We start from the raw sequence: 27,379 nt of genomic DNA on the forward strand, positions 1-27,379 counted from the left end.
TTTCGTGCTTTTCATTCACCTTGTTGATTTGAGTGTCTTTCCCACTTGTTAATATATTTAGCCTCGGACTGGCGGACTACGTTCCCCTTCTGCACTCCTGTGTGTGTTTGAATGTGTGTGTTTTTGCTTGTTTTTTTAAAGTGTGTTAGCACTGGGACCTATTGGTTGTTCCTGGACAATAAAATAAACACTGATTGATTGATTGATTGATTGACTGATTATTCTTATTCTTATTAATATTATTAATATTAGAAGCAATATCACTTCGTGGGTAAAAACGGTAAGGTTTTCCCAAAGAAGAAGGAAGGTGCTCCAGTTACTCCCACTAATGGCGTAGAGGAAATTGACAAGATGTTCCAGATTGATATAAGAAGTTTTTTTTTTGTTTAATGCCCCGACTTATTATCTTTCCAGCAAGTGTTAAGTCCTAATTATGAAGAGGCGTTTGCCTTATTGCATGTATATATCAGAAGTCTAAGAAAATAGTGGGATCAGTTCTCGGTACTCGTTAAATATATAGTTGCACAGTCTTGATGTTGTGGTCTCAACTGAAATTAACATCGAAGATAACCTGTGTGATACTTTTTTTTTTCTAGGTACAAAAGTTTCTGTCGCGCACTACAAAGCGTCACAGGTGGTGGAATAGAAAATCTAGATAGGAAAGTTTGGGTTAGTGAGGTTACCGATATTTATTTTGCTCATTCAGGGTCACTCTCTCTTAACCTAAGGAACAGAAACTCCTCCTGGGCTCTTTTGGTGTTTTATAGGCCCCCTTCTCCAAATCTGACTATTTTCGTGGACGAGCTAAAAGCAATACCAGCGGGACTCATCAGCAGAAACAAATTGCCTAGTAGGGGATTTTAATATCAATTCTTCGAAAAAATCAAGTTCAATTGTCTGCGACCATCTCAATGTGCTTTCCGACATAGGATTTCTGAACGTCATTAACTCGCCAACACGGGAAGAGTTATTGGCAGATATATAGTATCATCATGCATAGATCATATTCATTTGTTTGCGCCATCTAGTATTACTACGTCAGTCGTAATATTGCAAAAACTGGCGGATCATTAATTCACAGCGTGTCAAGTTATTTGTGAAAAGATGATAAAAACACAAGTTCTATAATAAATAAAATAGAGATTCTAGATAAAAACAATTCTGCGAACTGTTGTCGGCTTACCAGTGGCAAGATTTGTTACGAAACATGGAACTACGGCCAAGCCTACTCTCTATAATTTCAAATTAAGCTGGAATCGCTTTACGGGAGAGTCCAGAGACGTTCTTACAATCTAACAACGCCGCGAGGAGTATGTTTTGTTGAATGCAGACATTCTACAAGCCATTCCGGATACTTTATGGAGAAAAGGTAAGCGTTCTCCCCAAAATGTAGAACTGAAAACAGAATTTCGTTGCACACGGAATTGTTCAAATGCGCTCCTCCAGGCCGCCAAAAGGAGACACTTCCAAACATTTTTTGCCTTCAAGATTAAGTGCACCAAAACCTTGGCCTCTATTCAACCAACTCAGCGGAAATAAACATTCAAAATCAGCATTGGGCTCAGTTGTCTATAAATTTAACGCAACTTTCGCACAGTTTTCAGGCGTCTCGCAGAATGATGTTGCCTATGCAATTAATTCGAGGGATTCAAACATGGCGTCAGCTTTCCTTTCTGAGTTATCAGAATGCGGTCGGAAAAGTTTGATCTTTAGTTGTAAACCTAGGAAATCACCAGAAGTTGATAATTTCAGAGGAAATGATCTCATCCGCAATTTTGATGTAATTAAACACGTCGTTCTGCAGATGTTAGACGGTTTCATAGCAAAGAAAAAAAATCCTAATTACCCGAAAAATGCGAAAGTTAAATCTCTTCAGAAAGGAGGAGATCGTCGTCAAGTCGAAAATTATCGTCCCATCTTGATTTTGTTTAGTGTAAGCTATATTTTAAAGAACTATCTGTTCCAAGTAATGAGTCAGTTCCTTTATGAGTTCTACATCATATTCAATAATCAATATGGTTTTGTCAACGGATGGGGTGCACACCAATCACTTGAAGATTTTGCAGATGAATTGCATTACGCATTAAAACACAAAACAAACGAGGTCGTATGTGCCCTCTTTGTCGATGTTTCAAAGGCATTTGACGGCGTCAATCCTACCATTCTATTGCAAAAGCTTTAGCATAGTGGCTTCTAAGGTCCACTTCCGGAACTACTAAAATATTATTTAGCTGGACGCTCTCAAAATGGTTACATAGGCCACAAAAAAGTTCAAAGGTCGCCTTGAAATGCGGAGATCCACAAGGATCCCTCTTGTCTTTGTTACTTTTTAATGGGTTTGTCAATGACATGTAAAATTCAATACTTAGCCGCAAACTGTATAAGTATGCTGACGACACCGTGCGCTTGTCACACCATATAGAAAACGAAACATGAACTTTTCTTCTCCAACGTGCAACAACCCATTTGATTGAGTGGTTTTAGCAAAATGCATTAAATTTAACAACACGAAGACACGTCTGGGGTGTTTCCGGAATCTGTTAAAAGTTTTTATTTCAGATACGCCACTATTCTTACATACATCAGTCTGTCCCTCGTGTGAATGGACACCAGTGGGTTACGTGGACCATGTGAAATATCTAGGTATTGAAATCGATAGTAACCTGTCATGGACTACGCACATAAGAACTGTGTGTAAAAAGCTCAGACGTGCTTCCTGTCTACTTTATAATATGAGATCTATTGTTCCACAAAGGCACGCAACTGTATGGAGAGCATGACAAAAAGGAAGGCCCGCATGCGTCCCGTAGTTCCGTCGATAAAACACTAATTTAAGAACTTGGATGGTACGTTCCTCTTAAGCTGTTCTTCGTTTCACTTTAAGACTGGACGTTGCCTACGCTACGAAAAATGAAGCGAATCTAACAGCGTGGAAGTCACAAAGCATTGAGCTTTTCGTCTCTATGATTGGCTCAACAACGACAAAACACACAGAAACATCACGAACAACATGTTGGTTTGCTTTGACCCTGATTGATTTATACAATCAACTTATACAACGCTGGTCTCTTACGGACTTAAGGTGAAAAGAAGTGCAGCCCCTCTTATCTGAAGTGAAGATACCGTAACTTATGTATATTCAAAGTAAAAAGACTGTCTATTTTGAAGTGTTAATGGGCGCTAGATGACAAATTTTTAACAGTGTCATAGAAGTGTGTATACCACAGGTATATATTAATATAAGAATATTTAAGAGTACCGCGAAAGGCGCAGTGATATTCGAAACATTAGCGGATTACTGCTTTGTCGCTTGCCTGATAAGCTCCAACAACAAAGTGAACGGCTAAAATAAATCGATGAAATGAATTGCAATAAGAGATCAAGTGCAGTTCGATAAAATAATAAATAACTACGACAGAAATGTTTTTTTTTTAATCCAGTAGAAACACCAAAGCTGTACGATACGTTAGTTGACTAATTCTCGAAATTTTCATCCTTCTGTAGAAAAAAAGCGATAATAAACAAACGTGAACCTGGCCAAGAATGGCTGACACCCGAGACGTTTTTTCTGCAATAAATTATAAGGACTTTCCCTGGAAATGTTGCCAACATTTACCAAGAAATTTATCATTGAAACACGAGTTTAAAATAGCGAGAAATAAAGCGTCCGCCTTTATTGGTTCCTCTAAGCCTAAATATTTCGAAAATAAAGTTCAAACAATCGTTTTGATACCGCGAAAACTTGGGAGTTAGCCAATCGGGTTTGAGGGGGAACAAAACGTATTTTCATTGATGAGATGATATGCAATTCATTTGCACCTGGTACGCAAGAAACGATTCATGACTTCAACACTTTTTTTATCGTATCTCCGTGGCAGACCACGATAGTCACGACACAACTAGTGTTAGACTGAGTGTGCATAATATGAGGCTTTAGCTTTTCTTCCTTCATATCTGAACGTGAGCTGTATGAGTATTTAGTTTCATTAAGAGAAAAAAATTAACCGGGCTTTGACGAAATTCGCATACGTCGGCTACGAAGAAACTTTCATACACTGAAACATGCACCTTTAGAAGTGCTGAATAATATCATTGAGACAGGAAACTGGCCAGCAGGGATGAAAACAGCTGCTCTGAAAGGCCTGTATAAAGGTGCCTCAGCGAGAAACTATCGCCCAATATCTATACTGTCGTGCATTGCACAATTACTAGAAAAACAATTGTTAAAGTTAATGAGCAGTTTTTTTTTCAGAACGGTTTGATTTATTATCTGCTCACCAATATGATTTCGTTTCAAAAAGGGAAACTCAAGCTTTATTAACTATATTTGCCGACTGCTTGCACACATGTTTTGATAATGATTTTTACACCTGTGCAGTGTTGTTGGATGCGTCAAAAGTGTTCGATAGCATAAATCACGAAACATATTGTTTTAAATTATACACACTAGGTTTCAGGGGCCCATTGTTTTCGCTCTCAAAATGTTACATCTCACGATGATCCCAAGTCGTGGCATTTGAAAATCGTAAAAGTATTAGAACTTAGATAATAACCGGAGACACGAAACCATAAAAAAGGGGCAAAACAACACCATGACTCAAACACAGCTTCTAGTTTATTTAAACAACGAACGCTCTTATATATACGTCAAGACCCTCACCACTAAAAAATAAAAATAAACACCTCCTCTCCACTAGATCACCGAAAGCCGGACACTCAGACAGTCCCGAACGATTCATGCTGCCCCCTCCTTTCAGATGAACCAGCCACCCTGACGACCTCGTTTAAGGGCTGACCAGCCACATGTGACAACACGCAACTCAAGCACAGCTGTTGCTAATCTTGGAAAACTCTCAGAAGAAGACTTTAAATTCACTGCCGGGGTGCCGCAAGGCCCAGTTTTGTCACCTTTGTTGTTTAACCTTAATGTAAATTATCCTCCGAATGCTCTCTCCGAATGTACCATAAACAAGTCGAATGCCATGTGTTGTCTATTTGTCTTTAATGTTCCTTCTGGCTTATCCTAAAAACAAATAAATAAAGATGACATGGTTTTGATGTCATGTGACGCGAATTATCACGTTGCCGTTCAAAAATTAAAAAAAAAATCTCATTCCCCTAGTCGACTGGTTTCCTGCTTACTTCATTAGGGTGAATGCCATCATTTAAAGGGGGCCCAGGACCCCACAAGCTGCGTTTGTAGCTTTTTTCCTCGGCCTCCTCCATTCTGTAGGAAATGGAAACCAATAAAGAAAGAAAGAAAGAAAGAAAGAAAGAAAGAAAGGCGGCATTTGTTCGTTTTAGGCACCCGCTCAGGCAGGTGGATCTCTCAGATACTGTAGCACTGCATACTTCCACCTGTAGTTCTTGTGGTCGCGAACCTCTTTAGTATGTGAAATCGGTGAAATACATGTCAATTTACTTCGACAGTGACTTGTCATGGTAAACCCATGTGACGTACAATGTAAACGACTAAGAAGCAGGCATGAACAAGTCACTAAAAAAAGTATTAAAGTTATGTTACTGAGTATTGGCCTCAAACGTAATTTGTGTTGAGTAGAATTATTCAAATGAAAATTAATTTAGTAAATTACTAACTACTGTAAAAAAGTAGCGAATTACTTTTGAAGGTACTTTTATTTTTATGGTAACTTGCTGGGAAGTAAATAGGTTTTGATCTGTTAACGAAATTCTGCTAGCCAAATATAAAGCAGCTTGTGTTTCTACAGATTTGTTTTAATAGCTGGTTATACTTCTGCGTGCATAATTGTTTTGCACTTCATTGTTTTTTGGCGAACGATGTGGTGTGGATGTATTAATTCTACTTTCAGGTTTAGCACTGCATGAGTTTGATTTTCCAGATAGTGTTTGCTTGTTTACAGGGTTGCGTAAAGTACATCTAACAAGTACTTCAAGTAAAATACAAAGTAAATGAGAGGTTATGTACTTCAAGCAAAGTAGTAAGTACACATGGTGCATGTACTCGAAGTAAAGTTTTATAAATAAAATGTACTTTTAATATAAACTACAAGTACATTTAACACAATATTTTATGAACCCCTTTCATCCCCTGTGCAAGTTTTTTTTTTTTGTCTGGTATGCATTGCTTTAGGGGTAATTGGAGGTGCATCACTTTTTTTTTTCGGAAAGGGGGGAAATTTCGGATGACGTCAATTCGCCACAAAGTAATTGTTTTACTCTCGCTGACGAACTATTTCACGCAAGCAACTTATAAGGCACTTATTTCTATCGGTCTTACAGCCGCCATTAGTTCACTCAGCCAAATGGCCAGATGTCGTCTGGAAAGACGACGGCGCGTTTTCACAAAATACGCCATTTTTAGTGTTCAAATTTGGGGAATCCATTTTTAAGTCGGTAGTTTAACTGTCTTCGGAAAGTACCAGAAAATTTCCTGTGGTAAATTACATGCTCAGAGAATGTACTTTAAGTAAAGCACAAGCTTTCCAACCTACTTGAAGTAGTACTTTAAGTACCATGTACTTATAGTACTTTCCAACACCACTTGTATATTAAAAAAAACGGCGGGGAAATTATTATTTATCGAACGATTTTTCAATTTTCTAAAAACATGCATATCCTGAATTTTTGGAGGATAGGCAGCACAAAAAAATTACCTTTGCGTTACCCTTTACCACGTGATACTTCAAGTAAAGCACAAACTACGGGAGCACCAGGTGGGCTTCAGAGCGGGTGCTGCATTTTGTTGCCTCTTCTGAGTGAGGATGCATGTGCACACTTCCTGTTGTGGGCGAGAGTTCCTATGTCACGGAGAACCGGGGACAAGCCCTTTCTTCAAAGGCGTCATGTCTCCTTCAGCTTCGGGACACAAAGAAACGCCCGCCTTTGGCGTTTATCCCGCAGCTACTCGGCCTCACTTGCGACGTATCTGTCCACTCCCCGTGCCTCGAAACAAAGTTGTTGCAGTGGGGAGGGGGCTCATGAAAATTTTGGGGTTTCGGACCTTTCAAACAATCCTCTCCCCACTTTCCTACGCCACATGCTTCCCCCTCGTTTCAAATATCAGCTGATCTTCCAGGATCTTGTGGAGATAGCCACTGAGAAAAGAAGAAGGTTACGTTCGGGTCGCCAATGTAGAGAAGCGAAAAGCGACTAGGAAAAGCGACTACGTCTGACGCATTCCGAAATCGAACTGGTTTAGTCGAGCGGTTCCATCGCCATCTCAAGGCCTCCCTCATGGCTTACGCCACACCAGATAAATGGGCCAAGTCTCTACCCATCGTCCTCCTAGGGTTGCGCACAGCCATAAAGGAAGACCTCGGATGTGCCGCATCGCATCTAGTTAATGAAACATGGCTGCGACTCCCAGCTGAATTGGTCAACCCTACACTCCGATTTGGCGGCGGTCCCGCGATGACTGCAGGATTTAATTTACGTGGAGGACTTAGCCCGTCTGTTCGGTGACGTGCGCGCTACACTGACGCGGGCACGCAAGAGCAAGCCTCCTTTCTTCCGTCGCGACCTGCACAACAGTGGCTACGTTTTTTTCGCGTCGACAGCGTCCGCCGCTCGCTCCAGCCACCTTACACTGGTCCCCACCTCGTCGTGGCACGTGGCGAAAAAAAAAAAACATTCAGGCTGCGAGTTAATGGCCGCGACCCGGTCGTGTCCGTTGACCGCCTCAAGCCAGCATTTATTGAGAGCGATACAATCGCTCAGCCGGCTGATCTTCCAACTGTGCAAGCCACCTCGAGCTCCACAGTAGCACCCGCGACCCGCATCAAACACTCCAGGGCAGTTCACTGGGACGACTCCGCCTCCAAAGGGGGGGCTATGTGGCGATAGCCACAAAAAAAAGGAAGAAGATCGCGTGCAATTGAAAAAGCAGACCAGTTCGATATGGAATGCGTCAGACGTAGACGCTTTTCGTCTGTCTTTCTCTACAATCTTATATCTTGTTGTGCAAGAATGTTTTTTGATGAGCCCACCTGCCACTGAAATTGGAAAGTAATTTCTAATTTGAGTAGAAGTTACTCGGAAAAAGTAATTAAAATTAAACTGCTAATTTCCGAAATAAAAGTGTAATTAAAAATTACTACACTACCTAGAAAAGTAGTTAAACTTCAGTAACTTGAGTTGAGTAGTTGAACTACGTACAAGTCTGCTAAGAAGCGTGTCATGTTGTCTTTCCAACGTCAAAATGTTTTTGCCCATTTCTTTTAGAAAATCGATGACAAAAGTTTTGGCATATAGTTACGGTATGCTATAACCTTTTTTTTTCAGCCCGCCCCCTTTATTGGCGCGCTAGAGCAAATGCTTTATTAAAAGGCATTCGGAAAAGTGCTGCGTTTGATGGGCCAGATGTTTCTTTAAAGACATGCATATTTCACGAACTTCAACTCCCGTCATTTGAGGGACTTTCTAAAGAAACAGTCGTCCTCCGGCACTTCTGGTATTCTGTGATTAAAAAGCTACATCTACAACGGCGACCAATAAGACCATCCCTTCGTTTCGATGTACTGCGCACCAGAACAAGGTATGGGGGGGGGGGGGGGGGGGGGTACGCGAATGTTCTATGTACCATATGTGTGCAACAACCCACAAGAGTCAGTCCTTTGTATAACATCTAAAAGAAGCTTAAAAAAAAGCACTCCGAAACTTTGAACAGTGAGTTGGAATTCTCTGTTTCATTTTGTTTTAATGTATAAAATTTAGTGTTCTTTATTCCACTTTTATAGCTTCAAAATTGTTTGATTCTTCTGAAGCATGTTTTCGAGGGTAAATAGATATACCCAATTTTGAACTATACCATGACTTCGCCACGTGCACAAGCCCCTCAGGATTATATCGGCTAGTTAGTTGTATTTTGGACGTCATTACTCATGGAAATAAAGTTATGTTATATTTTCTTTGTTCTATGTGGCACACTCTACGGTGCTCAATGTTGTCTTCCTCTTACGCAAAGATAAGGTGACGTCAAGATGCCTGGCTCTGATTGGAGGACATAGCGGTTAGACACAACAGTGTACCATTTGTATGTGGAGGACACACCGTTGTGTGTCCTCTACAATGGTGTGCCATGTGTATCCACCAATCAAAACGACCAACTTAGTTTCATCTTTGTGCCGACGGTTAATTAGCGAGCTCCGGCATCGGCTGCTAGTCGCGCCAATGGCTGTCTTGCCTTTTCTGCACTTTTCAGAAATACACCGGTTCTTCTCAAACCAAGACTTAGCCTAGATTGTGAAGAAAAAAAAAGTAATACTGCGTGAGGGAAAGAAATTACAGAGGGTTGACAGCTGGGCTAATCGGTAGCGATTCATAATAAAAAGCTAAAGAAAAACAAGACAAAGGGGAAAACGCGTACGACGCACAAGACATTTTGTGTGGTACATGTAATCTCTTTTTTTGCAATGTTTTTTGTGCGCTTTTTATTACACCAGGAAAGAGATTGTTGACCTTTTAATGAAACTGCGTGGGTCGGGGGTTTCCTAATAAAACGCGTAAGGATTTTGCACAGAGATGGCCTAACATCGTTTGCTTTTCGTATCAAGAATGGAGAGACTAAAATTATTAGACTCTAAGCAGAAAATTAGGCGCGTGCATTCGATGCCTAGGGCCGCCGTCTGCAAGGCAAATACTTTTGAAGGACTCAGTAGCTTAGATGGGGTGGCAGCTGTTGACACATCGCCGAAACAGCCCACAAAACGAATCTTTCGCGTTTGCGTTATGTAGATTTAGTGTGTTTTGCTACTAAAGAAAACAAAACCAAGCATGCACTGAGAAAGCCCGCGCCGCATTTGCACGAAAACATCGTCTGCTATCAGAGATGTGTCTTTGCGCGCCTTTTGCTCCCTGACTTCGTCTGTCGGCTTATTCGCCAATCGGAGACATCCTTCGTTCTAGACGGTTGCCGTAGGCAACGTCTTTATGCTCTTAATTGTTTTCTTTTACACAGTATCAGACAAAATTCTTAAAATTCTACATACACAAAAAATAATTATCTTCGGGAAACTTCGTTTTTTTTTAATCATGCAAAGAAACGTACATTTCAAAGGCCCAACGATTTGTATGGGTCACCTGATATTTTTAAGGATAGGTTGTTTTCAAGCAACTACCAGACGGGCTAAAACGACCGAAAAACTGAAGGCCGAGATTTTGTCTCCCTCATCAAGCGCTAAGGGAAGTGTCGCAGTTAACTTGCTCGGCGTACAATCTAAGAAATACCTGCGCGTCAACCTACCCACAAAACACTTGAATCGCCAAACTCTGCATTTTTTGAAATCAGATTAGCGAATGCTAGGCCAAACATTCGTTTAGACCTCAAAATTAAGCCTGCGCTGCGGCATTACGCAGTGCAAGTCTGACGCTCTGCATTGCGTAATGCCACAGCGCAGACTTCATTTTTAGCTCTAAACGGATGTACCGCCTCATCATTCGCTGAGGTGATTTCGTAAATCGCAGAAGTTGGCTCTTGGAATGTTTTATGGGTAATTAGACGCGAAGGCATTTCTTAGAGTGTATTGCTGTCAAAACATTGCACTCGGCAGCAACTTGAACATATTTGTTTAGGTTCACGAAAAATCTAGTGGACTAAATGAAAAACGAACGTCGAGTACAAAGCGAGAAAAGATGATATCGGAATGCAACCGATGTGTTCATTTTGAAATGGAAAACATCATAAATAATTCAAATTTTCAGAATTGTTCATGAAAGACCTGGATTATCATAAACGCCCTCTATCCGAAAATTTCGAGAAAAAAAAAACTTTTCCAAATGCTCTAGAAAGAGAAACTAATTTTGTATAACTTTATTTATATTAGAAATTGACTGGAACCGCGAGTAATGCCAGTGAAAAAATAAACTTGATAATAATGTTTGAGTTTATTGTGTTTGGTTTCAATTATTCTAAAAGCAAGCTGCAGTTTTACAGAAACGTGACGATGATATATCATTAGCTCTACAACACAACCTAGAAATGAAAAGAAATGAAGCACACGCTGAAACGCTTTACTTGCTTATTATTTTGGTGTAAAGTGATTCGGATGGTGACATTTCTTTAAGTTTTTGTTTTCATTATGCTAGAAAGTCAAACATCTGCATCTTTCACCTAGTGCTAGTTTTTCAAACACCTCGGCACAATGCGTTTTGCATTGCAGCGCTTTCTGCTGAAGCACGACTCAGATATGCACACCGGCAAGCCTGACTTGTTCGAAAACAAAGCGTTTGAACACGACAGAGAGTTAGCTCGACTGCGTTCCGGCCCACCACACTGATACGCACCAGGGTTGTAGAGCTTTTTAGCCACGAACAGCTTATTCAGCGCTTGGCGAGGTTAGCCCATCTCAACTTATGATCGCTCTGCAGCCGATAAGATGACAGTATTATGACTATTATCCGATAAAAAATTCAGTAGAGACAGTTAAGATTGCCTACGTGTAGGAATGCGAAAGCATTCCTACAAGCAGTGCGCCGCCTCTTCCTTCCGCACACGGCGCTCCGGCGGTGACATTACGCTCCCCCACTGCGCATGCGCGGCGAGCCCTGTCGGCTTCACGACGGCTTCCGTGACGAAGCATTGCGTTGCTGTGCTTTTCTTTGTGTTTTATTTCTGAAGCGCGTCCGCTTTCACCTTGAGCGCATACTCTAGTTTCCGTGACGAAGCATTGCGTTGCTGTGCTTTTCTTTGTGTTTTATTTCTGAAGCGCGTCCGCTTTGACCTTGAGCGCATCCTCCAGCTTACGTGACGAAGCAACCGAGTTGCTGTGCTTTTCTTTGTGTTTTATTGGGAATGGGAAGTTAGGGGCTGTTTTACTGCTACAGAGGGTTACAGACGACACAGGCTTCGCTCCATGGGGCAGTTAATGCTTGCGTATTAATAATACCTGCAAGCATTCCACGACGTAATACGCGTGGATACTATAACCTATCATAGTGCTTGTTTGCACGTGTGCACAGAAGAAACGAATCAGTCACATCAAGTTAAATCTTCCTGTTGTACATAAACGGCGCCGTCAACTAATCATGGTGTAGGAATAGCGGGGGCGAAAGAGCCGTTGGACTGCCGTCGTGACTTGCCGTGTAAGTGCATGCCATGAGGTAGGTGGGCGGGCATCAGTCGGCCCTTTGATAGGAAAGGAAAGCGCTCATGCGCGATTGGGCTGGAGAGAGCTGACCAATGGCGCGTTACCCATCTCTTCGACTGTTTTTGCATTTATACTTGTTTGAACAGTGGTACCGCAAACACACGTGTCCTAGAAAAGACGAGGTTAAAGAAAAGAAAAATAAGGATCACGCTAGGCGGTAGAAAAAAAAGTGCGTTAAAGATAACCTCTGGATAAGGCGAGTCAATAACTTATTGGTGTTGGGGCACCGAAGAGGTCGGCACGTGGAAGATATTTCACAGAGCACTCAGAGCATACTCAGGATAAGCTATATCGCTACTTAGGAATCCAAGGCGATGAAAAGATGGATTGGATGCGCGATCCATCGGCTTATTTGCAAAACATTCCTTGTGTTAGCAACAACTGGTAAAATATCAAAGAAAAATATATTGTATTTGATTGTGGCGCATTTGTCAATTATACTTCAGTCATCTGGCACACTCCTTAGCGTAAATCCTGAGGGAGCTACCTTTGATTTCTAATAAATATCAGCTAAATATCCTGCCCCTAAATATACCCTTAAAGGGCAACTCCGCCTCATTTTCGATGCTGAAAAAACAACGCAGTTTTCTTTAGTATCACCTAGAAAGACTACACGTCAAGTTTTACGACGTAATTAAGCCTAAAAGTTTGTTAAACTGGTAAACAAAGTTTGAGATGCCTCAAGTCTCCGAAATCTGCTAATTCTAGCGGCCGATGTGCGGCGCAGAGAACAGCGCAGTCAATACCGCGTGTTGGCGCAGCCAACACTGCGCCGCACGTCATAGTCTGGGACCGCTTTTTTTTCTTGTTTTTTACTTTATTGAGGCGCAGCCTACAGGCGGCGCCAGCAGCGTGCATACCGATGTCCACGTGATCCAAAACGCGCATGCGCTGATGAGTGTCTGAGCGAGCGCGCTCGTCGTCGGGAAGACCGAACCTGCTGCGTCTCGGAGCAACGTTTTGTGCTGCGATGCCTGGCATATTACGAGTGGTTTACTTAACTTCAACTACTAATGGTTCCAAAACATAACTTTAAAACAACTTGCCTTTTTCTGCGTCAAAACACTCTGCGGCCGCGGTAGAGCACACGTCGTTGGATAGCAGAGACCGTGGAGCAGACGACACGGCGCGACGACGCTTGCTCCGCCGATCCGTCCGTCCGCGCGGTCGGCGAGGTCGTGCGGTGACGTTCGTACCACGTGGGTTGTCCCAGACTATGACGACGCGGGGCCAATGTTGCCAGGCGCGGGCGCAGTTTCGGTTTCGGTTTGTGATCAGGAGTAAATAAGGATTACGAGAATTATATTTCCTTTTTTGAGAAACAAACGACGTCGAGCCGTTTATTAGTATACCTTAGTGTATAATCACCAAAAACCCCGAAATTCCTGGAATTGAGCGGAGTTGTCCTTTAAATATCAGCTCAGAAATTTCTATATACCCCTAAATATCAGCTCAGACATTTTTTGCTAAGTATTGCGTGTTTGCTAAGTATTGCAGGACACGGTTTAATGTAGAAATATGCGTGACGCACGACTAGCACAACTGAAGAAATTGTTAGTAAAATGGAAGTACACATTCCATGTCAGTTCTGCTGCACACGCTGCATAAATCTTATAAATGCCCTTACAAAAAAAAAGTCATGCAGTTTATAAAAATCTTATCCACATTTTAATGACTAAACTTGTTATCCAGTCACGTCGTGTCGACAATTTTCATTTGAATTTTCGTAGACTTCTTTGAACCAAACTCTTTAGAGTACAGACGATGGAAATGAAGTCGAATTTCTATCGCATTTGTCAATAGATCTTCCGACGCCATATTTCTAGAAACTAGACTTTATACAATATTATGACGCAGAGCAGAGAAGCAACGTCACACACAATTAAAACGTCAGTGCGAAGTCAGATTTCTTTTTTTTTTTGTCAAGCTTTGTATTTGCACATTGGAAACCATATTGTGTATAAGTTATTGTCGAAAAAAAAAACTAATTGTAGTCTCTTTATCTTCTGGAGTGGTCCTCGCTCACGTGACTACTTTACAAGTGTCGGGTATATATGGCAGTGGTGTAGTCAATACTATGAATTACTGGTGTTACAAATGCTACATGGCGTGTGTATTTGTAATGTCTGCCTATGTTCACAAGGCAATTAGAGAGCGCATGTTTTTATGGATACGTTGTGAGAAGCCTGAAATAAATGTCTAGGATTGATTTATTTGGTTCTGAAAAGACTGTCCTATTGTCAATAGAAATGCAAGAGAAACGCTGTTACAATATTTACGTTTTCGATATAAAATCTATACTATTTCTGTCCCATCTCTATACACTGAATTCCATTACAAGACTACTGAAAAAACGGCCAAAAAGCAATACACAGTGGATGAATTTCCTTTAGAACATATCTAGCCTCCCTCTACATTTTTTTCTCTATACAAGTTCTATAGTAAGTGGATACATCATTTCGTAACGCTGGAGTAAATGTTTGCTTCGCAGTCACCGGAAAAAAAAATAAAGCGTTAAGAAGGTCCCACTGTATTTGGTCTCTCAACCCGAGAATTCAATAAGGATGACGCTAAAGATGCACTTTCAAAGAAAAGCTTGCATTGAGTAAGAGTGGGACCAACATTATACTGTGGTGAAGCAGAAAACACTATTTATTTCTAACCTAGTACGAAAGCAGAGAGTCAAAGGGTCGACGTGATTTATTTATGTCCCTAGTGTTCATAATATATATAAAAGCAAAATAAAACAGAAACGCAAGCTAAATGCAGCGCAGAAGACAAGCTGTAACCAGCATCAACTATATAATTTGAAGTAATGCAACAAAAGTATGCGCATATGCAAATACCATCGAATCGAACGCCTAAAACATGCTAAAAAGTATTATCACATGTGGCAATATACCCAACCCTGGTATAGACTGACACGCCGTTTACAAGCAAGGGTTCTACAAGTTCAGCACTCGGCGAGAAAATAGGCAATATCGCCGACTGCCGCGATTGGTCAGAGCCAAGGCAAAGCGCGGCCCTGGCCAATAACGGCGGCAAGCAATCTTGCGTATAGTCTCTCCCGGAGTGCCCGACTTGGAGCCCCAGGTCTGCGCTTCCACCAGGTGTGTGCATTGCGTTTGTAGAGAAACCCACAGATTGCAGTGAGGCGTAGCGTCTGCACATGCGCCGTCCCGACAACAGGACCACCACAGGAACGTGAAGTCGGCGTAGCTTGTCGGTTTAGGGAAGATAAAGGTTAATCGTTTCAGCAGATGCAGCAAAAGCTTATCAGTGTCATGTTATTATCATGTCTTCTATACACAAGTGCATGGAAGGAGCGCCTGGAAGGGGGGGGGGAGGTCACGTGACTTTTCTGATGCGCAGGCATAGAAAATAAAGTTTAAACCGTATATGAACCCACGATTACATGAGCAAATCAAAGACGAGGAAGGCGAGGCCGAAGTGGCGAGATCCTGAGGAGCAGACGACGAACCGCGACCAGCTAGTCGCGTCCCGACCGGCACCTGGAAGGTTTCGCCTGACAAAACTAGAGGAGCGGACGCGGTGCGCGTTATATCATTTGTGCGCGCCGGACTTCTGCGCTCGCTCGGATTGGTAGATTTAACGAGAGCGACGAGAAGAAAAGACAGGCGTGACGTGCGAGACCCCGATGAACGATGAACCATGACGAGAGGACGAGCCGACCCGCCGAGCAGTTTGAATAAACGAATGTGTGTGGCGTTGCCGAGGCCAAGATGGGGATTTGCATTGTGAACGGCTGCGAAAACCTTCCGCGTGGAGTTTCGTTCACCGGAGTCCCTGTTCGATTACGTCGCGAACTTCGCAGTAGCGTGAACGTATAAGCGGTTCTCTTGGATTTCCGGGAGCCACCGAGCTGCTCAGACGATGGATTTCGACCTTTTGTTGCAACAGCGACTCGACTTCATTGAAGTAGGGTTTCGTAAGCTTCAAATCTGATAACTTCAGGGGTCAAAATGCACATAAAAAATCACCGCCATAAAACTCGACTGCGCGGTTTAATGTTGGTTTGGATGCATACCAAGAATACCCGCACACGTACTTCGAAGTGCTGTGAGCGTTCCACAAAACCTTTTTCACGGGCATGCACAAAATATTCGCTGTCGAAATTAGTACATCAACAATTTTATCGATGCACAACATATTTATGAAGTTGAACGGAGTTTCACACATCGTTAGAACACCGGTATCCGCTGGCACAATGGTAGCTGAGCCTAGGAAACACGGCAGAACCTGGCAGCGCTCAGTTCGTAGGTGCAGCCTTGTACCATTCAAGGGTCACGTGTTGTTCATATATGAGAGAGGAATGGGCAAGGAGGATGAGAAAGATTCGAGCGAAACGGGACGATGGCTTGGACAAGCTACATAGCTGAAGGCATGCAACCCCCCCCCCCCCCCCCCCCCCTTCCCCAAACCCCGTACACTCGTAGACATCATTTTGGCCAAACAAGAGAGCGACAGGTAGCATCACAGCACTCGACAGAGATTATGGTATCAATGCAGACGTTGAGCTTTCCTGCGTCCTTCAAAAAAAATCACACGTGTATCCCAGACGTATCTACTGCAAGAAAAATAGATCGGGAGCTTTTCTCACCTTTTATTTGTGCACACGTGTGCCTCAGTACAGTCCGTAACAGGAGAGTTTTGACTGATCACTTCGCGTTAGTGGAGTATAGGAGGATGTCTTCTTTTGCTGCCCTCATCATGCTGACGGCTCTTTTAGTCACCGTTTTTCTCAGGTGAAGTAAGATTCATTTCTTGGTCGATGAGTCACAGTATTGTTTTGTGAATGAGACAAATCAACTGTCGCGTGTTTTCCTATTTTAACCTCTGTCGTAAGAACATTGCGTTCATCAATTAGAGCGTTTTAAGTTAGAGGAGCTAAGCAATTTCTTATTTCTCCTGAAGTTTTATCACGTTCAAAATGTTTGATATGAAATAAATATTTAATAGCTTTGAGTTACCTATTTTTTCTTCTCTAGCTGTGCTTACACGTTCACTTACATTTTAGAGAAGACGTTCCACTGTCTTGCTCCATTATCCATGCATTTATTTCTAAAACGGCAGAAATCCGAAATGGCAGAAAGGGACTTCCATTTCTAAAACGGAAGTCCGTGACCGCGAGTTGCTTTCTCGGCGCTACGGCCGGCAATATATATATATATATAACTGAGAAGAAAAAAACCCTTAGTGAAAACAGCAACAACGGACGATTTAATCTTCGACGTTTCGGCCGGAGTCCGGCCCACACACATATATATATATATATATATGTGTGTGTGTGTGTGTGTGTGTGCGTGTGTGTGTGTGTGTATGTGCACGTGTGTGCTAATTACAATGAAATCGCTGCGTTTGATTATCTCGCTATGTACATAAATGTTATGCCCTAATAACTGTTTATTTGCTTTTTATGGTCACTGACGAGTCAACACAGGCAACATGTGGCTAGTCTCGATCACCTTATTGCCCCTCAGGAACCAATGAATTGCGTCATTAGCCGACAAGGTCACCGAAAAGCAAAGGACAACCCACAATATTTATATATATTCATATTAAACACGCTCTGAGTTTCTTAAAGTGCCACCAACGATGCTATTGAACTTTCAAATCAAGGTGCTCATTAAGTGACTCTGCATTTACAACAAAAGCCAGGATGTGGTGTTATATTAAACAAACGTGATCAATCACCTTCATTTTGTCTTATCTGAAAGAACGCTGACTTTTTAAACTAAAATAGATATGTAATCACCTAGATCATAGTTTAAATTTGAGATTATAACTCCCTGTGAAAATTTTTCAATCTCTTTATTTCATTGTATGAGTAGTTCCTCACTGCTGCCTAACATCAGATCTACCGCCGACCCCTTTTTTTAACCTCGCAGATTGAGCAGATTTGTATTTAAGACAAAAGACAATATAGAAAAGCGTATTCTGAGCAAGGAATGCGTTTTGTTAAAAATCACACGCTCACACTCTTTTAACGCCCCTCAGTCTAAAACAAAACATTAATCTATAAGTTCTGTTAACATGCTCATCTGATATTATATCAAGTATTTTTTTTCTCTAGATGGAGAAAGAAAAACTTTGAATACTTCCGAAATTTAGGTATACCAGGACCGGAACCGAGCATTCTCTGCGGAAACCTCAGAGAATACCACCGAAAGGTAAACGTTGTTTTTGGCCTGGTCCTACTCCCTCCGCCGCTTTGTGCCCGCATCGCCGCCTTCGGAGGAGGGGGCGAAGCGAAAGTCTTCGTGCATTGTTGGGAAATATATGACCTTTGAGAGCCCACAAGAGCCAAGAAGGTATAGGCAAATCTTAGTTTATTTGGCCGAGGTCTGGACATATATACTTGTCCAATGTGTCCAAACAGCGCCGAAGGTAGGCTTCATTGCTGGTTGCTGGTTGTTTGACTGTCAAATGGAATCTTTTTGGACATGCTCGCCAAACATGTGCCAGAGCTATTCGGTTTTCACACGGCAACTTTGGGCCTCAATTGCCAATGAATTGTGAAATTCTGGCTTCACTGCTGGAACTTAGGTTCATACATGACATCTTTGGCTAAAGTATGAAATTTTAGAATTATGTGGGGAGCCAGAAAAAAAAACATAGAAACGTCAAGGAAAAGCCATCTGCCACTAACTAGAGCATTTGAGCAAAAACCATTTTAGACACAAGCCCTGGATTTCCAAGCTTGTGCCAAGTCAGACGTTTCGATGGCATGCTACCTGTGCAGGCTCACGTTTCTCAAGAGACGCCCGACCCTTATTTTTGTATATTATGCAATTACTTCGATAAAATATGTCATTCGCTGTTAATTCTGTGAAATGCTTTAGAAAGCTTTTCACTGCTGGCGCAAAGGTTAGTCGTAAGGATCACTGGTGCACACTTTCCCATTTTCAATAAAAATATTGGTCGTCTTTATTAATCACGTACTGCTTTCCACGTAGGGCCGACACCTGGCTTTGCAAAAATGGTGCGATACGTACGGCAACATATTTGGGTAAGTGCAGTCATTTAAAGGGACACTGAGATTTAAAAAAAAAAACCTTTAATGAGCCTCGAGAGTGCATAAATTGTTCCAAATTTCTTCACAAAAAATGAAAGCCGTTTACAACTCCCCGTAACGCCGGATTAGAGCACAGCTCTTGAGGAGGAGGAGGGAAGGGTACTGAGGGGAAGGTATAGGCTCCTTGCACATGACGTCATTTTCGATGCCCTCCAGAGAAGAGGGGAAGAAGGAACTCCCCTCTTATCAGGACCCTCCTTTGTGCCTCCCGGATTTGTACAGGCGTCGCTATTCTCCCCCCAGAAGATTATAGAAGATTAACCTGTCACTCAAAATTCTTACAAAAGCTAGCTTCCCTCTCCTCCTTTTACTTGGTGTTCAAAAGTATGCGATGTGACGTCAGTGCAAGGAGCCTATATCCTTCCTCCCTCCACCTCATCTCCTCATCCTGTCTGCTACTCCTCCCTCCGAGCGGCGTCGCCGTCGTCTCACGAGGGTCACGTGACCTCAAGGGGGTCACGTGACGTCACTGGGGTCACGTGGTGCTACCGGGGTCACGTGACGTCATTGGGGTCCCGTGATCCCTATTAGGTCACGTGCTGATGACGATGACGTTATTAGTGACGTTACTGATGACGTCATCAATGACGATGACGATGCCGGAGACGTCATCAGTGACGATGACGATGCGGATGTCGATGACGTCATCAGTGACGCCACTGATGACATCATCAGGGACGGCGATGATGACGATGCGGATGCCGATGACGTCAACAGTGACGATGCCGATGCCGATGACGTCACTGATGACGTCATCAGTGACCTCACGCGTCTCATAAAGTACCGCGTGGTTACGCCGACGGCGACCCGACGCCGACGCCGACGCCGTCGCCGCTCAATTCGGAAACAGGCGCCTAAGAGCTGCGCTCTAAAATGAAAGCCGTTTAGAAATCCCTGTAACGCCGAATTAGAGTGCAGCTGTTGAGGAGGAGGAGGGGAAGGTATGGAGAGGGGGCTATGCCCCTCCTCCTCTCCTGCTCGCCCCCATTTAAGGAAAATGTTCCCGCTAAATCTAGCGGGAAACTTTCACATCATGCACCGCGTGGTCACGGCGACGCCGACGCCGACGCCGACGCCGACACCGCTCAAGCCGGATACGGGCGCCTAAGAGGTGCGCTCTAAAAAACAACAAAAGGAACAGACACGTTTTCAGCAATATACATGCCATTAGACGAAGTTTAGTCGGGAGTAGCCCTGCTCTAGGCCCCGCCCATAACAAAACGTGCTTAGATAGGTAAGCAGACTTTCTCGGCTCTATTTAATTGATGAGGTGATTGACGTGTGAAATGTTCGCTGTGAAATTGTTTCCCCGTGCCGTAGTAGTATTTTTACTAACAGTTTATGTCTGAGAAACAAACAATCTAGATTTAAGTAAAGACTAATGCTAGAGTGCCTTTCTCGCTTCGGTTTCAAACGATAACAAGCATGGCTGCCCGCGTTTGCGGCATGCTCAACAAGCTACGCAAGTCAATCTTGCTTGTTTTTATGAGCCCGAGCCGCTCTGCGTTCAGAAAGGTGTTCTGAGGAAGATTTTATCATCCGAGTACGCGCCTTTGGAAGCGCTGTGAAGGAGCACGTTTTCGTAGCGGGACTGATTTAAGCCTAGCGTCTCACGTCAATTATATTTCTTGATCTGGCTAGATTTATCACAGAGCGTGCGTTTACTCTAAATTAGGATGTTGGTTCCAGTAGAAGCGACCCCGTTGCTCTGTGAATTGCCCTCCGTCGTGATTGCAACCATGGTTTCAATACCGAGAGATACTTACGCGGGTAAGAATTTGCGAGCCATTTGGCTGGAGAAAATCGGGCGTTCGCCTCGCACCAAGTTTGTCCAGGTATTTTCCCGTCATCTCGCTTCGAGAGGCTCGCAAGTTTCGCCATGCCTGCCAAAGCGAATATTTTTCATGTCACGTTTAATGGTGCGTCCTGACGCTCACCACCTTGCTCGCTGATGCCCTGTGGAAAATAGAACAAGAACAGATAAGCTGGGGGGACTTCATATTTATTTTGTTGATTTGTTAGTCCTCCCGGTAACTTTTTATCGTACGTCGACAGACACTGACACACGCTTGCATTTGAGCCTGGCTCGTGCATGAAGGAATGATAGAACGCCGCTTTTATGGTAGCGTCTTACGAGCGTCGCAGACGTTTGAGACGGTGCTGAATAGCACACAGACGAAGCCGAAAACGAACGCCGACGCGAACCTTCTATATCCGCGTCGGACATTGCAGACGATGATACACGGTGGTGGAGTAGCTGATGATGCCGGAGACTGCCAGGCGTGGGGTAGCAAGAAGAGGAGGCGACATAGCGGCTCAAGCCAGCGAAACTAGAAAATCCCAAGCGAAACCGGAAGTAGAGGTCGCGGTTGCTGGGAACGCCTTGAAGGGTGCCCAAGTCCCGTCCAAGGGTACCTAAATCCATTCAATAGCGTCTTTTGGTTTTGTTTGCCTTTGGCAATCGTTGGGGTTCTGTCCCTCAAACCACAAGTCTCTTTTGACTTCACCTATGGTTGCGTGATGCCGCCTCCAGAAGCTTCCTACCTCCATGCTGCCGCTCGTCTGCTCACACGAATAACAGGAGGTGTGAGACGCCAGACTAGACACATAGGATGTCGCCATAGGGTGACAACAAGCTCAGCGAGTGTGTTCAATCGATCAGCCATGCCAATCCAGTAGCAATGGTTGGTTCCACAAGTCTGTGGTAGGGGCTTAGAGCGGGCCCTGATCTCCACATAAATTGAGTCTAACGGCGTAAATATTTTGCGAATTAATTTTTTTCGTGGAAAATCTGCAAAAGGAAATGTTCGTCAGATTTATGCACTTCAAACTGTTTTTAAATAATTTCAGCGCCTCTTCAAGGACCTAAAATATATAGTCATTGGCCTAGAAAGTGCAAAGACGCTATCTTTTTTGATGCTTCTGTTTTGATAATTTATTTTTTTATATTACAAAAATAATGCATGACCGTACACTATCTAGACTTTATAAACATCACATTTGTCAACGTATTTATTATCCAGATTCTTTCACTCGTTTTGTAAGCTAGGCATTAATTACTTCTCCACAGGTTTTATAATGGCGATGTTCCGACCCTTGTAGTTAAGGACCTTGATTTTCTGCATTACGTCTTCGTCTCAAACTTCAAAAACTTTGCCGAACGCGGGGTAAGCTTTTTCAGCAATGGTAGAAAAAATATATATACTCAGGAATGTTATCCTCTTACACAATACATGCCTTTCTATTTTGATTGCTCATAATGTGTGTCTTGCCCCTACCTTTCAAAGAGGTACGGAAGTGTTTTTAGTTAGAATTTCGTTTTACATCATGATGTTTAACTTTTTATAAACACTCCCCTACTGAAAAAAACCATTTGGCGCCCATATGAAAATAAACGGGTCCATACCGGTAACCGTTTAACCATACTGGTCACCAGTTTGTCAAAGGGGTCGCCCGTATGGCTCAAAGGGGTCCCCCGTATGAGCCATAACGGTCACCTATTTGGCAAACGGGTCGCTCGTCTGGGCAAATGGGCGACTCGTTTGGGCAAAGTTGTCGCACGTTTGCTCAAACCGGCGACCATGTTGCAAACTGCACCGGTTTAATCAAACGGCTCTCCGGAGCCCGTTTGATATTGAACGTACAGATCGGCGGCGTGGGCACGCCTAGCGTTTCAGCCGTGGCAGCCAATGTTTTCCGGAAGGCTGGGAGCGCCGGTTCATCGATTTCAGATCGTCCGCGTAATGCAAGTAATTATATTTATATTTCAATTGCGCTGATTTTCGATTATACTGCAACTAAAACTAACACCTTTTTTTTTTGTTTTACGTAAACGCGCGACGTTGGTGAGCCAATATTTTTGACAGACCTTTAATACTTTGTCCATCTTTGTTGCCTAAATGTACTTATTCAGCTCGAATCTCTCTCGCAGAAGACGCGAACGCGTGAAAGAATGTACGTCTAGACTCCGTTTCACTTTAATTCAAGACGCAGCGAAGGTAGCACGCGTACACGCGGCTGCAAGAACATCGAGAATTGCGAGAGCACGCCCGCCGTTGCAGCACTCAAACTACGAGCTTGCGCTGAGTTCTTTCTTCGCTCGGGCGCAAGCCGAGCTTCTGGCAGCCCCGCCGCCATTTCCAAAGTTCGAGCGCGCCCGCGCGCGCGTTTGTTCTTCGGGACTACAAAAACGCATCTCCCTGGAATGCCTGGGGAGAGGGAGAGGGGCTGTCCTGGGCTGTCCCGGTGGTCCCAGCGCCTTGACCTCGCCCCCTCCCTCCTCTCTTGTCACCCCTGTCACGTGACCCACAGCAGCGCGCGAGCTACACGCTGATAAGCATCGAGATCCGGAAGGGCGCGCCTTGCAGCCGCTTTTTTCTTTGTCTGCTTGTTGTCAGTTGCTGCTCGAAGTTCGCTCGTCCTACCTGCTTCAATCTGTCGCCTAACCCTGCGGTCTTATTGGGACGCCTCTCGACAACGTATTGGATGTGCACCAAAGCTATCAGTGTTCGAAAAGACCCACGTGTATGTCGGCAACGAGCGATTCTTCAAAGAAGTCGCAAATTCTCGCGGTTTGGTTGGGTTCGGCAAATGACAGCTTGTGCGCCGCATCGTGTTGAACTTCCAAGGAGCCGTTCCCTCTCGTTTGTGTTTGTGTGGTTGTCCTGCTTTGACCGTGTCGACAAATATCACGGATTACCTCTTTCAAGTCCGCTATTGTTATGGTAAGTGCACTGCAACCTACGTGTTGGCAACGATTGACCGTTCTTCTACGCGTACTCTTCTAAATTATCTAAAGAATTATGCAGCGCCTATTCGCGCGGCAGCCAGGAGAATAATTTCCCCGAAAGTCTACCTGTATAGTGTTCACAGATCGCTTGCACGTTTGTACTTGTCTACAGAAGAGGTAATAAACTTCGAGGAGAATTGAAAACAATCTTTTGTGTCGGTTTTCCTGTCCACTTACAAGCACCTACGCGAGTGCATTTGTTCTACGTGTTTTCTCCATGTTATAAATACGTTTATGAGTTTCGGGACGTCTTAAATATGTTTAAGATAACCAACCTCCCAGACGATACCCATTTAGGGCTAGCGCATAATTTGCCATTTCGAAGGGCACGTTCAAACGTGGGGTCACGTGCCATGTCGAACGGGTACTCGTACCATACGGCACCCGTATCAAACGGGCACCTGTATCAAACGGGTACCGTTTCGAACGGGTACCGTTTCCAAACGGGTACCGTTTCCAAACGGGTACCCGTATCCCATAATCACGTTTGATCCAAACGGATCGACAGGTTTGATTCAAACGGGCGACCAGTTTGCCACCCGTTTGAATTTCAAATGGTTTTTTTCAGTAGGGTCGATTTAATTTTTTCTTATGATTGTAACTGTTGAAACGAATGCCTTAGAATTTTCGAATGTGCCTATTATGGGTGGTTCCTGTTTCGACCCATTCCCAATTCAATCTTCCCGTTTGTACCTTCCCGTTTCGACCCGGCTTAAAACGACCTTCTCGCTTCATCCTTTGCCATTTCGCCCTATCCCGAAACATTGACCTTCCCGCTTCGGCCATCATTTCTTCGCAGTTGGGTCAGTTCGTTTGTATTGTAGGTTCAAGTGTCCAATGTGTGGTCCTCCTTGCTGACCTCACTTCTCCTTCTCCCGAAACAACTTTGGAGATGGCACCGTAAGATAAACGCGGTGTCAAGGAGGACTCACCCGAACATTTGCAGCTTCATCGATTCGATCAAACGGGATGAGGCTTTGACAAGGGTGTCTTTTGCAACAGCTTGCAAATAGTGGTGCTGTGCGGGCCAGGGTGCACAAGTGGGTCAGCAAGGACCACGAACTATCAGAACTGGAGTGTCGCTTTTCTGATGGCACGATTTCCCTGTTCGACCTTTTCAACAAGGCGAAGGCATTGTCTGGTTTATGATGTTTTCCTTTGTGCGCAAGTGTTTTCTGTTCGAAAATGTAAAATAAAATAAAGTCGCGATCATATGCCTGTTACCGTGTCTGATTTATCGCTCTCCAGGGTATCAGGATCACTAATATGAGGTTTTAGAATGATGTACGAAAGCACTTTGGGTACGCTAAAAGTAGCATCGCAATGCTGACGCTAATTTTAGCTTACCGAATGTGCTTGTGTACTCAAGACTTATTGTACGTAGCGCGAACAAGCCATCAACGGTGTTGCTGTTTACTCGTAGAATTAGAAGGCTGCCATAAAAACTATTACTGCCTTTGGAAGTGCTCATCTGAAGCAGTAGCCTAAGTCCTAAAATGTGGTGCCTGGTAATACCATTTTGAAGTAAAATTAAAAAAAAAAACGACAAGGTCGTCTTTGCAGTAACGGTGTCGATTAGCGTACATAGACATTTTCGCGGTAGCACGTTATGAGGATCATCTTGAAATAAAAAAAGCAAAAGCACTTTAAGTGGTTGAAGTAAGAAAAATATATTACTTCGGATCTTTCCTAAAGAGGGGCATATTTTTATAATACATTTGCATGAAATAATGTTTCAGAACATATATTCTTAAACAGAAAAGGTGCGCAGACCAGGGGTAGGACGATTACCCTTTTCGCGAAAAGGTAGTGATGCACAGGGTCTTACTCAAAGGGGGTGAAAATGAACGAGTTCAAACGCAAAGGGTCTTTTGTGTATCGGTTGAGATGGGACGGGTTTAATGAGAAGGGTGTAGTATTTGTATATATTCCATAATGCCGGCAATGAAAAAGAAGGCGATGCCGCGCGTAAAATAAACTGGGCCGGGCGTTTCGGGCATGGGACAAAACAGGACGGGTTCAAACGGGAAGGTCGTTCCGAGAATGAATGGAAACGGGACAAGTTTAAAAGGGAAGGTCGATTCGGGAATTGGTTGAAGTGGGACGGGTTCAAACGGGAATGGGTTGTTTCGGGCTAAACCCACTATTATTTATCTAATTGATGAATTAAATTCGACATTTCATTCTTTGTGACTACAAGAACCTGAAACTATTTATCCTATATCCTAAAAAAAGTGACTAGAAAATTTCGGACAATGATTATTCTTTTATTGCTAGAAATTATTTCATGGCACTCTTGGAAGTTATCATGGACATTCTGATGTTCGGATTAGGTTCATGATGTGTTATAATTTACACCTGGGATCTGTAAAAATAAATGCTCATAAAGCACACGGAATTTTTAATTAAACTGCTTCAATCGTTACAAATTAAAGAGTGTTCCGGGTACGTTTTGTTAAAACAAGATGATAACTTCACTCTTTGCTGGTGGTTAGTCAGAGTTATAACTGGTAGTTTCATAGAAATGCCTCGTTAGTTAATTGACATCCCTTCAAAGAGTCTACTTAAAGAAAGGTTCCCAATGAGAAAAACAGATACTAAAATATTTTTACCCGACTTAAAATCTAAACGCAATAATATCGAAGTCACTGATTTATAAAAGCAACTTTAAAGTGTAAATTCTTTTACAGGCAAGCTTAACAAAATTGTTATTTCAGATCACCATGCGGACAGATCAGGTGCATTCTTCCCTAGGATCGTCCATGATTCATGCCAAGGAAAGTCAATGGCGTTTTCTTCGAGGCTGCACCTCGCCTGAATTTACTTCGTGCAAACTAAGAGAGGTAACTAAAAACTCCCAACACGATTCCACTTAAGGGGGTTACGAAACACAGAAAAAAGAAACCCGCCAAGAAAAGATCACTGTCGATATCATTGAGGTGAACGTATACGCTTCTAAAATGAAGTGACAACCCAAGGTCCTATTTTGTATTGTACCACGGGTCTGAAAATGTTCTCTATATATTATCATCAAAACTTAAGAACTAGAAACCGCGTAATTGCGATGGAAGAAATATTTAAAAAAATGCGTTTAATCTTTTTCATTGAGTCGAAAACGTAGATGGCGAACTGGGGAGTCCTTCTTTTTGGCTGCTCTCAAACGGAAGTGATGTGATAAGTAACTTTAGAACTCCCAATTTTGCGATGTGTATGCCGTTAGCAGTGTCTACGTCAGGGAGGATCATTGTGGCACCAAGTAAACAATCATTTTATAGCATCACAGCTAACTTGGTCGAACAAACAATAATATACCTTTCGAGGTGTTAAAGACACCTGGATAAGAAAATATTGACAGAGCGATCATAGGTG

The 27,379-nt window shown here is 43.1% G+C and overlaps 1 protein-coding gene across 1 annotated transcript in view; it reads left to right on the forward strand.

Moving 5' to 3' along the window:
- The first annotated feature begins 16,832 nt into the window (after window positions 1-16,832).
- The window catches only part of LOC121838287 (cytochrome P450 3A6-like), a 30,287-nt gene continuing 19,740 nt past the window's right edge, over window positions 16,833-27,379 (forward strand). The window contains exons 1-5 of the mRNA XM_042294426.1: window positions 16,833-16,891; window positions 18,220-18,316; window positions 19,103-19,155; window positions 22,292-22,388; window positions 26,728-26,853. Of these exons, the coding sequence (XP_042150360.1) occupies window positions 16,833-16,891; window positions 18,220-18,316; window positions 19,103-19,155; window positions 22,292-22,388; window positions 26,728-26,853 (432 nt within the window). The remainder of the gene's footprint in view (window positions 16,892-18,219; window positions 18,317-19,102; window positions 19,156-22,291; window positions 22,389-26,727; window positions 26,854-27,379) is intronic.

The sequence above is a fragment of the Ixodes scapularis genome, unplaced genomic scaffold (assembly GCF_016920785.2).
Source record: "Ixodes scapularis isolate PalLabHiFi unplaced genomic scaffold, ASM1692078v2 PGA_scaffold6__148_contigs__length_123643588, whole genome shotgun sequence".
NCBI lineage: Eukaryota > Metazoa > Arthropoda > Arachnida > Ixodida > Ixodidae > Ixodes > Ixodes scapularis.